The following is a 16,859-nucleotide window of genomic DNA, read 5'->3' on the forward strand; positions in this document are numbered from 1 at the left end:
AAAACCCTGGAAAATGGCTGCCAGTCAGTGTAGACAGTACCAAGCTAATTGGACCCATGGGCTGACTATTTTATAAAACAACTTCCTGTGTTCCTGGGAGTGGAACAGCAGGTGGTTAGCAAGGATTTCTCCCAGTCCTTCCTGGAGATCCCAGGGATCGAACCTTCGGCTTTCTGTGTGCACGGCATCTGAGGTACAGCCCATCCCAGTGCCACCTGTGCACAGTTTATGCTGCTGGCAGAGGCGTTGTGCATTAAACCCAGTGCAAGATTGCCCAAGTCTGCTCCACGCAGCCTTTCCTCAGAGCTACGGCCCACACAAGTTCTCTTGGTGTTCAGTCTTGTCTCTCTCTCTCTCTGTGTGTGTGTGTGTGCATGCAAATACACACGCTATATAATTAGCCCCTCGTTATGAAGGGTGCTATAGGAACCAGCAGGGAAATAATGTGTTGCTCCAAATGTATAATGAAATTCAATTAGCGCAAACGGCATAAGAACAGTTTATGGGCCGCTGATTGGGTGTTGGTGGGTTTCTAATTGGAAAAGTACCAGTAACGTGAGCTTCCCTATTATCTCTGCTCCACCTCCTACCCCAAAAGTCGGGAATGAAACTGGCATTAAAAGGAGCCTTGGCTGACAATGCTGCTGCCCCCCCAAGTTAAATGTGCACGGATTGAATCTCCCTCTGATGCAGTTGAGGAATTGCTTTGTGTGCACTTAAAAAAGTCCCCCCCCTTTTTTTTCTTTTAAATGAAAGCTGTGGTGGTAGCAATAGGCTGCCACCGATGATTGTGCCTTGCATGCTTCCAAGACCATCTCCTTTGCTGAATGAGCGAGTGCTGCAAAACACAGGGGTTTCTCTGCAAAAAAACAAAAACCCTGCAAATTTTTTGCACAGGTTTGGAGAAGATCCCAAATCTTGGGGTGCATAGTCAATTTTCCTAGAGTGAGCAATTTTTGGGCATGGTGGCTAGCAGCTTTCTCCCACTCCCGCACCAGGAAAGGCTGGTTTCTGCAACCTGTAAAAATTATGGAATTCTAGAACGGTTGTGTAATTTCTCGCTTTGTATAATTCATTCTGTGGAGTTTTTAGCTTTCTTTCTTTCTTGTTCGCATGATATATTTAACTGATTGACTGTTCTGGAGCAGGACAAGAAACTCATTGGGGTAGCGCAGCGATATATCCCATTCCTGTATTTCTGGCTTCTGTGATCTTCGCTGGGCATTACATTTAAGCATATCCCAGAAACTGCTTCAACTGGCCGGCTAAACCAGGTGAGGGTAGCCGACAGGTCTCAAACCCTCGATGAGTTAGGGATTTCCCTTCATGCAAAGACCGGCTCTAGCAGACAAAGCAATTGTGGGTCCAGCGGTCAAGAAGGCGGTTTCTGAATGTGCTGTAGAGGGAAGTGAGGGGCGGGTGGGGGTCGTCAACCTGGGAAGGGAGCCCATCTAGGAGAAGGAAAACTCTGATCCTGAATCTCTGCTGCCTTCCAGGAAATCTTCGGCAGTAGAAAAGGCTCAGGAGTAAACCCTACACAAATCCTTAAAATGGTTGCATGGCGCCTTGAATGCCTCCTTCCATCAGCTCCTGTAGCCAAGTTGGTGCTCAATGTCTTGCTCTGCTTTCCTTTGGACCACATGAGCCTTGCTGGGAGGGGCGGGTCTCGTCATCTGGGCAGCCCAGGACCTCCATAAATACCACCCAGGCTTGCGTTCTGCAGTGGGAGGGTGTGTGCCACATAATAATAATGATAATAATAAAATTTATTTATACCCTGCCCTCCCCAGCCAAGACTGGACTCAGGGCGGCTAACACCAGGTATTAAAACAATCGATTAAAATACAACTTAATAACAAGATGAAAATACAACATTAAAATGCAGCCTCATTTCAGTAGAAACTCAAATCAAAAACTTTTGGGGGATGAAAACGTGAAGTCTTCACCAAGGCAAACTATCCAGACTGGCAACTACGTGGGCCAGAAAAAAAAGCCAGGAAAGTCCCCAAATAGGAGTTCCATCACAGAAGGAAAAAAGAAAGAGGGGGAGGGGATCAAGTTGATTCCAAGCCAAAGGCAGGTGGAACAACTCTGTCTTACAGGCCCTGCAGAAAGAAATCAGACCCTGCAGGGCCCTGGTCTCATGAGACAGAGCGTTCCACCAGGCCAGAGCCAGTGTTGAGAAGGCCCTGGCCCTGGTTGAGGTTAATCTGCCTTAGGGCCCGGGACCTTTAGGGTGTTGCTATTTATGGACTTTAAGGTGCTTTAGTGCTGCTAATGCAGCAGTTTGACATCATGTCTAGAGGCGCACTCCATGGTCTCTTGAGACAGACGGATGCCAACCACAGCAACAAAGGGGGGGGGGGGGGTCAGAAGGCACATGAGACCATCGCTTTGCTTAAGCTAAGCCAGGGACTAGCGACCCTAGTGGGTACGTTTGGAATTTTCAGAAAGCGCCTTGGCACCAGTGGCAAACTAGCTGTCACGTGTATATGTGTGTGGGACAACACAAAAGGGGTGCCACAGCTAAAATAGGAGACAAAGAGACAGGACTTCTAAGTGGTGTAGGCATGCCCCCCCCCATTGCCTCAATTCAGTTGTCACATCGATTGGCGGGGGGTGGGAGGGGGCGGAGGCACCTTAATCAGGCACTCTCTGCTCCCAGAGAGGAGCTGTTTGCGCTTCTCCAATGTTCCTTCTGGGTTGACATCCTCCGCCCTTTTCTGTCCCTAAGTGGGACAGAAGGCAAGGACTCAGAACAGTGGGAACATTTTCTCTGTCTTGCCAAATGCAAGGTGGCTCTTTTAAAATGAGATTCAGAAGTAATAAAAAGACACAAGTGAGTGAGAAGTTGAAAGATTTTATTCTAAACAGCAAGCAATATATACATACCAAGCAAGCACTTGCATCTGACAACTGGAAGCCCTCAAGAAGCGGCAAAGTGACTCCCCCAGGTAGCCTCAGTTTGCACAGCCCCACAGTTGGAACACGAGCTTCTCAAAAACTCTGCCCACAACCACCCGATCTATAGATAGCTAGCCTGTGTGGCTTGCCCGACTGGCTATGTGCAGATCATTCATTAACCACCCCCTCCCAATGCCTCACTTTCTCAAAACAATGTCCAACATCAGAGAAGGGTCCACTGTCCCTCAAACCTTGTGGGGGGCTGGACTATATATATATATATATATGCAGGTTTTGGTGTCCTCGGGTGTCTTCCCGTGTAAAAGTTGGGGTGTCTAGGCGACGTTTCGACGAGGTCTCACTCGTCATCTTCAGGCTGGTGCTTTCGGCTTCTTGTTACTGGAACAGAGCAGGATCTCAGTGTTTGAGTTCCTATAAATACTGTAGAGGGTAATTAATTATAATAATTAATTAATAATAAGTATACTGTAGAGGGTAATTAATTATAATAATTAATTAATAATAATTAATTAATTAATTAATTAATTAGTAAGTAATTATATTTAACTTATTAAATATAATAAGTAATTAATCTCTCAAGTAATTAAGGAACAAAAGAAGAAAAGGCACACTAGCCTGGGAACTTCCTCTCTGCCCAGAACATTGGAGGCTATACACCACACCCCCTCTACAGTATTTATAGGAACTCAAACACTGAGATCATGCTCTGTTCCAGTAACAAGAAGCCGAAAGCACCAGCCTGAAGATGACGAGTGAGACCTCGTCGAAACGTCGCCTAGACACCCCAACTTTTACACGGGAAGACACCCGAGGACACCAAAACCTGCATTCCTGTACCCGTGAAAATCTACGAAAGCAAATATATATATATATATATATATATATATATATATATATATATATATATATATATATATTGGGGGGGAAATGAATGAATTCCTATGTCCCACAAATAACCCAGAGATGCATTTTAAATAAAAGCACACATTCTACTCATGTAAAGACACCAGGCAGGCCCCACAAATAACCCAGAGATGCATTTTATATAAAAGGACACATTCTACTCATGTAAAAACACGCTGATTCCCGGACTGTCCGTGGGCCGGATTTAGAAGGCAATTGGGCTGGATCTGGCTCCCGGGCCTTAGGTTGCCTACTCATGGATTAGGACAGACATCCCCAAACTCGGCCCTGCAGATGTTTTTGGAACTACAATTCCCATCATCCCTGACCACTGGTCCTGTTAGCTAGGGATGATGGAAGTTGTAGTCCCAAAAACATCTGGAGGGCTGAGTTTGGGTGTGCCTGCATCATACCATTTTAATGCCTTATCTTTCATTCCCTTGTTTCATCAACTTCCTCTCACCTCCCTTTTTGTATTCCACATATGATGTATGTTTTTTTAAAAACTGTTTTTGTTCTGTTTTATTTAGTTTAATGTGTTAATGTTGTGTAATGTATTGTTTATATATTGTATTGCATTGTTTTTTCTTTCCTCTGTTTTCTCTTCTTTTTTCTTCTTTTCTTTTTCTTTTTGTTTGTAGGATTTAAAAGCAATAAATATTATTATATATATATATATATATATATATATATATATATATATATATAAAAGAGTTTGGGGATGCCTGGATTAGGACATTAAAGGCTCTTCTTATGCCATCAAAGAGCTTATCAAGAGTCAGGGAGGGGGAAGGAACAGAGGCAGGAAAGGTAACCATGTCAGATCACTAACTCCTCGAAAGACAATTCATCTTCCGGGTAGATTGCCCATACAGCTCCTAGAGCAAATCAAAGACCAGGAGGCATATACCTGTACACCTGTCAGGCTGCTACCCTAAACTTGCTGAGGACCATAGGAATCTGCCTTTGGCTGAGTTCAACCATTGGTTCATGTAGTTCAGTATTGTCAACATTGCCAGACAGGGGCACTTCAAGATTTCAGGTGGGGTTCCCTCACAGCCCTCCCGAGAGGTGCCAAGGACCTTCTGTGTTCAAAGGAGATGGAACACCATTAATGTCACTTACCTGGGCATGACAGCCATCAAATTCCATAGGATTTCCTTCTGAGTAGACATGGTTACAGTTACGCCGTCAAGCTGGGCACAAAGGCAACAGGCCTGTTCTTTTCCTACCCTTTCCTGCGGCTCCCTCGGGAATCCTGCCTCTTTTTACAAATGCTTAATCCCTCTGCGTTGTCACCGTCACTGCAAATGCACGCCTGGGAACGCCCATTTGACGACATGACCCCGCAAAGCGCCAGCTTAACGCCTTGTGCTTTCTTCCTTGTGCTTTTCCTCTCCGCCAGTTACTCCTGAAGCGATTGGGTTCCTCTCAGCTGTCGGGGTCTTCATCGTCCTCTTTGCGGTCCTCTTCCTCTTCATCAACAAGAAGCTGTGCTTTGAGAAGATTGGGGGCCTCCCCTGCTTGGAACAACGCGGGAAACGTAAACGCTACAAAGAGAAGTCGGCCGTTCACGAGAGCCTTGGTAAGTACCGCCAAACTCCTTAAAAGAAATCCGAGTAATTTTAAGGAATAGATTGAAATCTCCCGCTTTTAGCAAAACTCTAAATTGATTGGAACTGCTATCTTTTGCTTTCTGGCACCCGTTGGCCACATTTGCACGTCACATGAAAGAGCCATCAATTAGCCATGATGGGGAACCTTTTCCGCCTTGGTCCTGAATGATTAGTTCGGATTCCTGTATTGCAGGAGGCATAGAAGCCAAGGCAGTTTTGGCCCCCCAGTGTTTTTTTGAGGGGCAGAAGGGCCCCCTCAATGTTCAGAGGGTGTTTAGTTCCACCCCCTGGCTGCTTGCGAAGTTAGGGCATCCCATCAGTTCCCCTCAATCAACTTGAGAAGATGACACCTCTGGGCAGGGGGCTTGGAGTTTGGGTCGATTTGGATCCCTTCCAATTCCACAGGTGTATGATTCTGAGGGCCACATTTTTCTGTGGGCAACCTTCCAGGGTCCACATGCTGGTGGTGGGAGGGGCCAGAGGTAAATGTAGGTGGGGCAAAAAGCGTAAGGGCAGATAAAGAGGTCTGGATGATGCCATTTAGCACCTCCTCATCCTGTTGTTTATGTTTTTCGATATGTTGCAAGCCACCCAGAGTGGCTAGGGAAACCCAGCCAGATGAGTGGGGTATAATAATAAAATTATTATTATTATTATTATTATTACTACTACTACTACTGTGGCACCTCAGGTTACCTACGCTTCAGGTTACATACGCTTTGGGTTACACACTCCGCTAACCCAGAAATAGTGCTTCAGGTTAAGAACTTTGCTTCAGGATAAGAACAGAAATCGGGCTCCAGTGGTGCGGCAGCAGCAGAGGCCCCATTAGCTAAAGTGGTGCTTCAGGTTAAGAACAGTTTCAGGTTAAGAACAGACCTCTGGAACGAATTAAATACTTAACCTGAGGTACCACTGTACTGTGTCATGCAGAAGCTGGAATGATCCCATGTGAGTCTCAGGCTTGCACAAATTCTCCAGGAAGAGGACTCCCAACAGCATTTTGCTTCATTTCTGCTGAATATTTTGAAATTTTTGCATGCAAACAGGGGTTTGTGGTTTATAACAAACTCAGGTTTGTTTAACCAAGGCTTGGAGTTGACTTGCTTTGAAAGTGACCAGAGTATTTTATAAGCCCCACCAATGACAAGCCGAGAGTTTCATGAAAAAGAAGTGCGGCTAAAGTTGTGCTCTGGACCAGAGGGGGAGACAAAAGGGGGGCATCCAGGGCAGGTGGGGCTCACTTCGGCTCATTCCGGCTTGTGAATGCCACACTAAACTATGGCTTACCGTGACGTGCCAATGCAGCCATTACGTTTGCTCTGACAGCAATGAGCTCTACGAGAGTAAATGGTAAAATTTCATAATAGAATAATAATTCCTATATTTTATTCTTATCTTCTGGGGTGTCTTGGATGTGAGGCAACAGCCACATGCAAAATTGATGGTGTTTCCTTTTGGGTGCTTTCTACTTGGTGATGGCTCTTCTCCTCCTGCTTCTTTGGCACTGGGAGGTAGGGTTAGGTTTAGGGTCAATGTTGGAGGTAGGGTTAGGTTAAGGTTGGGTTTAGGGTTAGGATTAGGGTTGGAGGTAGGGTTAGGGTTACGGTTGGGCAAGATCAACTGCAGGGTTTGCAAAACTTGGGTCTCCGGCTGTTTTTGGACTACAGTTCCTATCATCCCTGACCACTGGTCCTGCTCACTAGGGACGATGGGAGTTGTAGTCCGAAAACAGCCAGAGACCCAAATCTGGGAAACCGCGATCTACTGGGAAGAGTTACTTGGGCTCACTTGGGCCTGAGCTGTTTGGTTTCTTTGAACAAAGAGTTACCGTATTTTTCTCTCTATAAGACGCACCAGACCACAAGACGCATCTAGTTTTTGGAGGAGGAAAACAAGAAAAAAAATATTCTGAATCTCAGAAGCCAGAACAGCAAGAGGGATTGCTGCACAGTGAAAGCTATCACAGAAGCCAGAACAGCAAGGGGGATTGCTGCTTTCATTGCGCAGCAATCCCTCTTGCTGTTCTGGCTTCTGTGATAGCTGCGCAGCCTGCATTCGCTCCATAAGACGCACACACATTTCCCCTTACTTTTTAGGAGGGAAAAAGTGAGTCTTATAGAGCAAAAAATACGGTAACTACACTGATGCTTTGTGAGTTATTTTTGACCTGACCCTGGCACCTGCCTCTGACAACATGGGAATTGCAGGTGGTGAGCTCAATGTCGGGGGGAGCGTGTTTTCATGGCGCCTGGGGTGGGTGCACCAAAATGTGCCCTCGAAAAATCTGTGCCTCAGGGCTACGGTTCCCGCCCTTGCTATGCCTCTGGAAGAGCTCACTCTTGCTCACTCAGGTCCTGCTTGCAGAATCCCATTTAGCATTTGGTTGGCAGCTTTAGGAACAGGATACTGGATGAAGTGGGGGTGTGGCCGGATCCTGTTCTATATTCCTATGCCATGAGGAAGGCCAGCAGTTGGGACTGGGAAGCAGTGCAGGGAAAGGCATCCCTGCTCCTTCTCCTCTCGTGGATTTGTACCCGTTTCCAGAAATGTGAGGAGAAGTCTTCCATCGTGTAGCTTGTGGGGCTCGTGTTAGCCTTTTGTTTTGTTCTCCGCCACGCTCTCACTGTTACACAAACACCGATATCGCTCTGTTAAAAAGTTCCCTTTGTTGAGAGCTTTGCAAAGTCTTTCTTTCTCCCGACAAGTATTGCAATGCGAGGGCCTTAAAAAATAAGATAAAATGACAACATCTCTCCTTCGCTGCGTTGTGGGCGTCGGTGCTTTTTGGAGCTGCCACAGACGGCAGTGCAAACATATATTTACCAAAGCTTTTAAAAAATGTGAATTATTAATAAACAGGGTAGGTTTTAAAAACTGAGGAAAGTGGGAGGAAAAGGGGGGGGGCTGGGGCTGAGAAGACTTGCCTGCACGCTATAGTGATTTGCATTTGAAAGTAATTCTTACATGATTGACAAGTAAATCCTTTAAAATGTGGTATTTATAATGGAAAAGCTCATATCGCCTTGAACCGCAGCCTGTACTGTGGGAGAAAGATGGCATTTGTATTGTTGTAGCCTTCGGTGTGTATATATAGAGACAGTGCTGCTACTTATGAATTATACTGGGAAACTGAAGTAGGAAACAGTTTTTCCTTTTCGCTAAAATGGGCAAGGTGATGTCAAACCTATTTAGAACATTTACCTGTTTGCTCTGTTGTCTTGGGATGAGGGTTGTAATGGATGTACCAAGAGGAAGAGGAATTTGACCCAAACAGCCTTTGTGCTCATGCATGCTCTATCTTGAAGGAAATTTGACACCTCTTCTGAAACCACATATCAAGTCTGGGGACCACATTTAGGATGCGATGGGGCGCTCCCATTTGTTCATCTGCCTCTGCTGCTTTCACATAACGGAAGGAAAGTGGGGGCGACTTTGGTAACGAAAGGGTGTGCAGTTTAGGGGAGCGAAATCTTCCCTGCTTTGCATCCTCCACTCCAGCCCCTCCCAGTTTCCTCCTAATCAAACTCACTTCTGGTATTTGAACCAGATTAGGGGGAAAATAAGGATGTGGGTGGCGCTGTGGGTTAAACCACTGAGCCTAGGGCTTGCCGATCAGACGGTCGGCGGTTCGAATCCCCGCGACAGGGTGAGCTCCCATTGCTTGGTCCCTGCTCCTGCCAACCTAGCAGTTTGAAAGCACGTCAAAGTGCAAGTAGATAAATAGGTACCACTCCGGTGGGAAGGTAAACGGCGTTTCCGTGCGCTGCTCTGGTTCACCAGAAGTGGCTTAGTCATGCTGGCCACATGACCCGGAAGCTGTACGCTGGCTCCCTCAGCCAATTAAGGTGAGATGAGCGCCACAACCCCAGAGTCGGTCACGACTGGACCTAATGGTCAGGGATCCCTTTACCTTTACTTTAGGGGGCAAATGGGGCACAGTGACAACAGGGCCTGATTTAGGTTTAATGAGGTCCTAAGCTACTGAAGATAATGGGGCCCTTTATATGTCCAGCTGTCCTTTGTCAACAACAAATTGTTGCTGTTTTTTGTGTTGAATATATGCTACAGTATATGGTAATTTATGGATCTAAAGCGATTTGCACATAACAAAATATGTATTTTATCAAAGTAATTGTTGAACTGAAATACAATTAAGAAGTATATTAATAGTGAAATACAATTAAGAAGAAGTATATGAATAGTGAAATAATTATTAAGCTCTAACTTAAAATGATTTTTTATTCATAACAAACTTAATAACGCAAACACATTGGCATTTGGCAATAACAAAAGTTCCTTTAGAAACACAATTTCCAAAGACTCATAATCTAGTCTCTCGAAACTTGCTACAACATAATTGTGGGTTTTTTGGTTTTTTTATCTTATATTTTGGAAATGTGCATCCAGTTTTCCCCCCCTTTAAATTTTTTGGGGCCCCCAAGAGAGTGGGGCCCTAAGCTATATCTTGTTTAGCTTATACAAAGTGCTAGGAGGTGAGGTTCAGGCAGGGGAAAGATTCACCCCTGTGCAACTTTGGGGAAAAGATTTAGTCCCCTTCTCCCGTCACTGTCAGCGGGGCAGATCCGTGAACTAGGTTTCCCCAACTCAATGTCCTCCAGATGTTGAAGGATTGCTGCTCTCATCCCCCTAATGGTTGGTTGTGCTTTCTGATGGGAGTTGTAGTCAAAAGCTTCGGGTTAAGGAAGGCTGAAATAAATAAACGTGGGTGCTTCTCCCATATCCAGTTGGTTCTGAATTTCTAGGCCAAAGAGCTCATTCAGACATACCATCCAGGGACTGTATTTTTCAGGGAGAGTCCTGGAATTACAAAAGCCATCTCAGTTTCTGATTTGCTTCTGATGGGAGTATCCCGTTGGCTCTTTATGGTCACCGCTGCTGGCCTCTTCCAATAATAATAGTAACAACAACAACAACAACAACAACAACAACAATAACAACAACAATAATTTATACCCCGCCCTCCCCAGCCAAGACCGGGCTCAGGGCGGCTAACACCAGGTATAAAACAATTGATTAAAATACAACTTAAAAACAAGATTAGAATAGAACATTAAAATGCAGCCTCATTTCAGTAGAAACTCAAATCAAAAACTTTTTGGGGATGAAAACGTCAAATCTTCATCAAGGCCAACTATCCAGACTGGTCTTATGTGGGCCAGAAAAAAAGCCAAGGAAGTCCCAGACACAGAAGGAGAAAGGAAAAAGGAAAGAGGGGAAGGGGATCAAGTTGATTCCAAGCCAAAAGCCAAGCGGAACAACTCTGTCTTACAGGCCCTGCGGAAAGAAATCAGATCCTGCAGGGCCCTGGTCTCATGAGGCAGAGCGTTCCACCAGGCCGGAGCCATCACTGAAAAGGCCCTGGCTCTGGTTGAGGCTAATCTGACTTCCTTAGGGCCAGGACCTCTAGGGTGTTGCTATTTATGAACCTTGAGGCTCTCTGTGGGGCATACCGGGAGAGGCGGTCCGTTGGTACCAGGGTCCTAGGCCATGAAGGGCTTTAAAGGTCAAAAGCAGCACCTTAAACCTGACCCTGTACTCTACCAGTGCAGCTGGAAAAGCAGCTTGTAATGGCTGATGGAAAGCAGGCAAAGAAGAGGAGAAGTTGCCGGTACTGAGGCCCAGCCCCGTGAGACGTGCCAGCTCTGAGGGGCAGGCAGCGGCCAGGGCCTCCCTGAGAGGGAAGAAAGGACAAGGAGTTGTTGTTGTTGTTGTTGTTGTTGTTGTTGTTGTTGTTGTTGTTATTATTATTATTATTATTATTATTATTATTATTATTATTAAATGCTTCGTGCATCCGTGCCCAATCTTGCCTCCCTCCTAAATACAGTGGTGCCCCGCAAGACGAATGCCTCGCAAGACAAAAAACCCGCTAGACGAAAGGGTTTTCCGTTTTTCGAGGCGCTTCACAAGACAAATTTCCCTATGGGCTTGCTTCGCAAGACGAAAACTTCTTGCGAGTCTTGCGAGTTTTTCCCCTCCCCCCCCGTTTTTCTAAGCCGCTAAGCCGCTAATAGCGCTAATCCGCTAAGCCGCTAATAGGGATGCTTCGCAAGACGAAAAAACCGCAAGACGAAGAGACTCGCGGAACGGATTATTTTCGTCTTGCGAGGCACCACTGTAAATTAAAACAAAATTGGGATTAAGTAGTTTTCTCGGGACGGTGGAGGGCTTGTGTGCTGTGTCCTGTTGGTGAAGCCGTGGTGGCATTCAGGCTTCTTCTGACAGAAAATGCTCTGTAGGCTGGGGAGGGACAAAAAATATGGGGGGGGGGTCAAGGAGGGTCATTTGCAGGGAGTGAGAAATGTCCCTATTTTTCATCTGAGGAAAGTCAGAGGGTATGTGCTTATCATGTGCTGACTGTCTGCTGAACGTACAATTAGTCTCCTTTTAAAAAAAACCACACACAAAAAACCCCTTGTTGTTGCACTGGGTGATTATAAAAGTTCTACTTTTGATGGCTCCAGAGTTCCAGAGCAGGTTCTCTCCCTGCTTCCTTAGAGAGCTCGGAGGATTGAACCAAGGCCTTCTGCATGCTCTTCTACTGAGCTATTCCATTAAGCCTGCAAGCCTAACACACAGATCCCCTCCCTGGGTTGTTCGAGTTTCTATCAGTTCAGGCTGAACAACCCTTTTGCACCTGCTTTTGCAGGAAGTCTTGCTTTGCACTCAGGTATTCCAGAGACTTCGGCGATTGTGCTTTTTGTACCGTTCCAACACATTTGCTCTATATGGCAACCTTGCATTTTAGAACCTGCTCCTCGCCGTTAATGAACAATGGGTGTTAGATTTGTACAATATAGAGTTTGCCTCCTTTTTTTTAATGCATCGGAAACAATGGAGAATGCAATTAATTGTTGCCGTTCCTTTTCCTCTAAGGCACAGCACATGGTCTTAAAAGGGTTGGGGTGAAAATAAAACCTAAACAGGAGTATGATTAATGGGAAACAATTATTTGGTGGCGAGCCACTTTGTTTCGGATTCCAAGACAGTTTTATTTGAAATTATGGGGAACTTCATACCAGAGGATTAGAGACAGCAAGTGTGGCAAATACTGGTTCAGCTGGCATGAAAAGACATTATTCAATTGAGCCTTTGGCTCCTTCCTTCATGTGCTCAGAATCAATCACTCACTCACTCACTGATCAATGCAAACCATAATTTGCTGTTACAACCAACCTAGCAAACTGTCATTTGCACCCAACCTCCGTACCAGAATTTAAAACGATGGTTTGCAGGGTAAATACAAACCCTAGTTTATTGGTTTGGATGCAGCGGCAAACTATTGCTTCTGCTAAACTGTGGCCTTCCACAGTTTACATCAGGAACGGAGGAAGGGTCTTGATCCCCCTTTGCCAATCCTCTGCTGGCCACATGCCAGCAATGGCTGTGGCTATCCTGCACATGAACACTTGCAAACTTATACACACGTGTATAGGCACATGCAGCCACCGCAGCCGATCAACCAACTGTTGAATGGGGAGTGTACGATTTACATCCCCATCCATCTGCTGTGTTCAGCGAGGGAATTTAAACCTCTGCATCCACCCCAACACTATCTGATTTATTGTTATTTGGGGAACCTGTAAGCATGATTTGAACCATCCCTTGCACCATCTAGTTATAGATTAACTTTCGACATTCATCCTGTGCTTTCGGTTTGGTGAATCCCTGGTTGCGTTGCGAATTTGGGTGAAATCATTCTCTCCTTCTGCTTTGTGGTGTGTGGACACTTCTCCTTTCTCTTTTCTGTGCTCTCTTTCTTTCTCTCAGCTTGGATAATTTTAGTAGTCTAACAAAGGTTAAAAGGGGGGCAGGCAATATTTTGATAACCTTTTGCAATGCTTATTCTGTAGCTCACAGACCTCTGAGTCTGGCATGCTGGCAGAGATGAACAGCTGGAGTTTATGACCCATCACTTTACTTGTTCATGGTGTTCAAAAAAGCATGTCTGCCCAGGATGTCCAGAGTTTCTTCCAGCCCTTGTCCTCATGGATGTCTCGGGTCTATGAGGCTGTCCAAGAAGCAGGCGACTCCATATCTTCTTCCTTCGCCAACCTGGGAAGCAAAGCGGATCCCCATCCCACCGAAGAAGGAGACGAGGGCTTAGAAGACAGCGATGATGGGTCTTACGAACGTTACTCTGAAGCTTCAGACGATAGAAGTACCTTTAGCCAGGAGAGTGGAGAATCTGATGACTTCTCATCATCTGCTCATGACCCTACTTCTCTGGAGTCTTCCTGTGCTTCAGACCTGGGTCTTTGTTGGCACGAAGGAGACAAGAGCAGCTCCACCTTCTCAGATCAGTATCTGGATGATGATCCCTTGACATCTCATGGACTCTACTCAAGCTACAAGGGCTACCAACTTATGGAAACCATCCCGGAGGAAGAGGAGCATTCCAAGCAGAGTAAGAATCTTCTACATAACTGTGATGGTAAGTTGGTGTCCTCCTACGCTCTTTATTTTCCACACACTCTCCAAGAAAAACATGGGATTGCTGCCCCAAAGGGTGATCCCTTTCAGTTCCTACCACATGACTTCCTGTTCTTACACAGTGCATTTCTCTCTCTCTACTTTATATCATCGGTTGGCAGGGAAATAGAAGGTGTAATGACATCGGGACATGGGGCAGGTTATGTCAAAAGTTATGAAAGCAGAGGCAGCCATTTCCCCTTCATCTCCATACTTACTTGCAGATAATGCTACGCAGAGGATAAAAGTTTTTAGCAACTCCTTACGGCAGATTATAGGGATGCGGGTGGCGCTGTGGGTTAAACCACAGAGCCTAGGACTTGCTGATCAGAAGGTCAGTGGTTCGAATCCCCGCGACGGGGTGAGCTCCTGTTGCTCGGTCCCAGCTCCTGCCAACCTAGCAGTTCGAAAGCACGTCAGAGTGCAAGTAGATAAATAGGTACCACTCTGGTGGGAAGGTAAACAGCATTTCTGTGTGCTGCTCTGGTTCGCCAGAAGCGGCTTAGTCATGTTGGCCATATGACCCGGAAGCTGTACGCCGGCTCCCTGGGCTAATAAAGCGAGATGAGCGCCGCAACCCCAGAGTCGGTCACGACTGGACCTAATGCTCAGGGGTCCCTTTACCTTTACCTTACGGCAGATTATGGTTCCTAGGGATTCCAACTTTATCCTGTGCTAATCCTGCATCTGACAGCATTGGGGAAGAGATGCCTTCTGCATCACTGAGGCCAATGAAGTTAGTTGATCCAGAATGCTGGTTCTAAAAGCAGTGGCAGTCATGCATTATTACAAGCTAGGGTTGCCCTATGGCAGGAAATTTCTGGACACAGCAGGTATTTCCTGGACATTAGCAGCATCTGGACAGAACGTAATTTAAGCTCAACAGCTATTTGTGTCTGGATTTTCACTTTTTGAAATATGGCAACTCTGTGACAAGCCATTGCACAAAAATGTATTCGGGGCCCCCACTCTCAATTTAGTTTGATTATGAACCAGTATCTAATTCCATGCCTTCTGATCAGAGGTGAAACATTTGTTATGAGAAGAAGAAATCTAATTTACTACGAAGTACATATCTTTAGAATGCATATAAGTTATAAGTGCATCTTTATGCGTAATGTTAATTGACATGACAAAGCTATATTAGAATATATTGGCAGAAAGTTGGTTGGCTTAAGATATGCTTGCTGGCATCTCTATATCAGCACATGTCTTAGCCTTTGAGAAATTTCCACCATGAGCCCTTGTATTGGTTAGCGGTGGGTGCATGCCTGTCAGAGAAGGGAAAAATAAAAGCTAATCAGAACTATAATACAACTGCCCCTTGTGTTGAAATTATTGTTTATGATCATTTATGAAGATTTCCTGGTTTCTTGAGACTGGATTTATTTATTTATTGTTTATTTAGATATTTATAAAACACACTTTCATAAACAAATCAGGGTATAACTTTAAAAACATGTCACAATTACAGCAACAAAACCACCCATAAATATGGGTTGGTTTAAATATTCACATTCCGAACAACAGAGTTTTCTGAAGATCACAAAAAGAAGGCAGGGAGGGTGACTCCTTCTGTACCTCTAGTGGCAAGGAGTTCCACAGGACACCACTTGACATGGTAAAGGCCAACTGAGCCTCAGGGGCATTGGGGACCTTCAAAAGTACCCCAGAACATCTCTGTGAATAGGATTGGAGCATAAGGAATCAGGCAGTCCTGAAGGTGTGAAGTTGTTTGGGGTTTGTGAATTAATGCCTTGAAGCAGATTAGGTAGTGAATCGGCAGCTGGTTGCACTAAGAAACCTTTATGGCCCTTACATGTGAGCTGAATTCAGAGACATCTCCAGCCATGGGAGATTTCTGATTCTGTATGGTAGTTATAAAAACTTCCGGACGCAAGCTCTGATTAAGTTCCTAACTGCCACTGCAAATCCCCCTCCCTCCAATCTGTTTTGGAAATACCACAATAATTTTGATGCCTTCATGAGTGAGTCCACAAGCAATGCTTGCTCTGTACATGCCAGTTTAGAGATCAGACTTTGTTTCACGGCACCAAGATTCTCAGGACGCCTCTTTGCTGCAAAAACGCCACGTGGGAAAACCACACACTTCTCCACGTTCGCCCTACGAAATCCTTCTAAGGTTTTCACGCCGCCTCTCAAGACGTATTTGCTTTTCTGCTGGAGGCATGAACTAAATATCTTCCCCATGCCAGTTGGAGATACAACATGGACAAAGGGAAACAAGTGTTGGCCGGTGAAGGAGAAAGCAAGTCTTGACGTTCCACAGAAAGCCAATTTCTGCACACGGATTCTGAGACTGAATATGGATTCTTTCCAGGCAATTCGGACGTCTGTCCCTTCGCAGTGCCTCTCTGAAACATTATTGACATCTCTGCAGGACACAGGATCCTTTCTCCCTTGTTTTCTCTGCCGGTTTCCTCTGTGTTTGGTTCCAGACAGCTTTTCCACTGCTTCTTCTCTGCACGTATAAACCACGGTTTCCCAAAATCTCCATCTGTTTTTGGACTACAGCTCTCATTGTCCCTAGCTAGCAGGACCAGTGCTCAGTCATGATGGGAGAAGGAACCCCCAAACAGCCAGAGACCCAAGTTTGGGGGAACCCTGCCTTAACCATTAACATTTAGTCCCATCCCTTCAGAGTTCTGGGCTGGGCCTGACTTCAGTGTGTCCCTCCATCCCTAGTCCTGCTCCAGGAACCGTTAAGTTAAGGGCCAGTGTGGTGGTGTGGTTAAGAGCGGTGGACTCGTAATCTGGTGAACCGGGTTCACTTCCCGGTTCCTCCACATGCAGCTGCTGGGTGACCTTGGGCTAGTCACATTTCTCTGAAGTCTCTCAGCCCCACTCACCTCACAGAGTGTTTGTTGTGGGGGAGAAAGGGAAAGGAGAATGTTAGCC

At 45.6% G+C, this 16,859-nt stretch overlaps 1 protein-coding gene across 3 annotated transcripts in view; it reads left to right on the forward strand.

Moving 5' to 3' along the window:
- The window catches only part of SYT16 (synaptotagmin 16), a 109,376-nt gene that overhangs the window by 49,451 nt on the left and 43,066 nt on the right, over positions 1–16,859 (forward strand). For 2 of the 3 annotated variants that reach the window (XM_081862022.1, XM_081862023.1), the window contains exons 2-3: positions 5,234–5,413; positions 13,322–13,902. In XM_081862022.1, coding sequence (XP_081718148.1) covers positions 13,413–13,902 — 490 coding nt within the window. In that variant the 5' untranslated portion in view covers positions 5,234–5,413; positions 13,322–13,412. The remainder of the gene's footprint in view (positions 1–5,233; positions 5,414–13,321; positions 13,903–16,859) is intronic. The other variant, XM_081862024.1, reaches the window with a different exon arrangement.

This window comes from Podarcis erhardii (assembly GCF_964252035.2).
Source record: "Podarcis erhardii genome assembly, chromosome: 1".
NCBI lineage: Eukaryota > Metazoa > Chordata > Lepidosauria > Squamata > Lacertidae > Podarcis > Podarcis erhardii.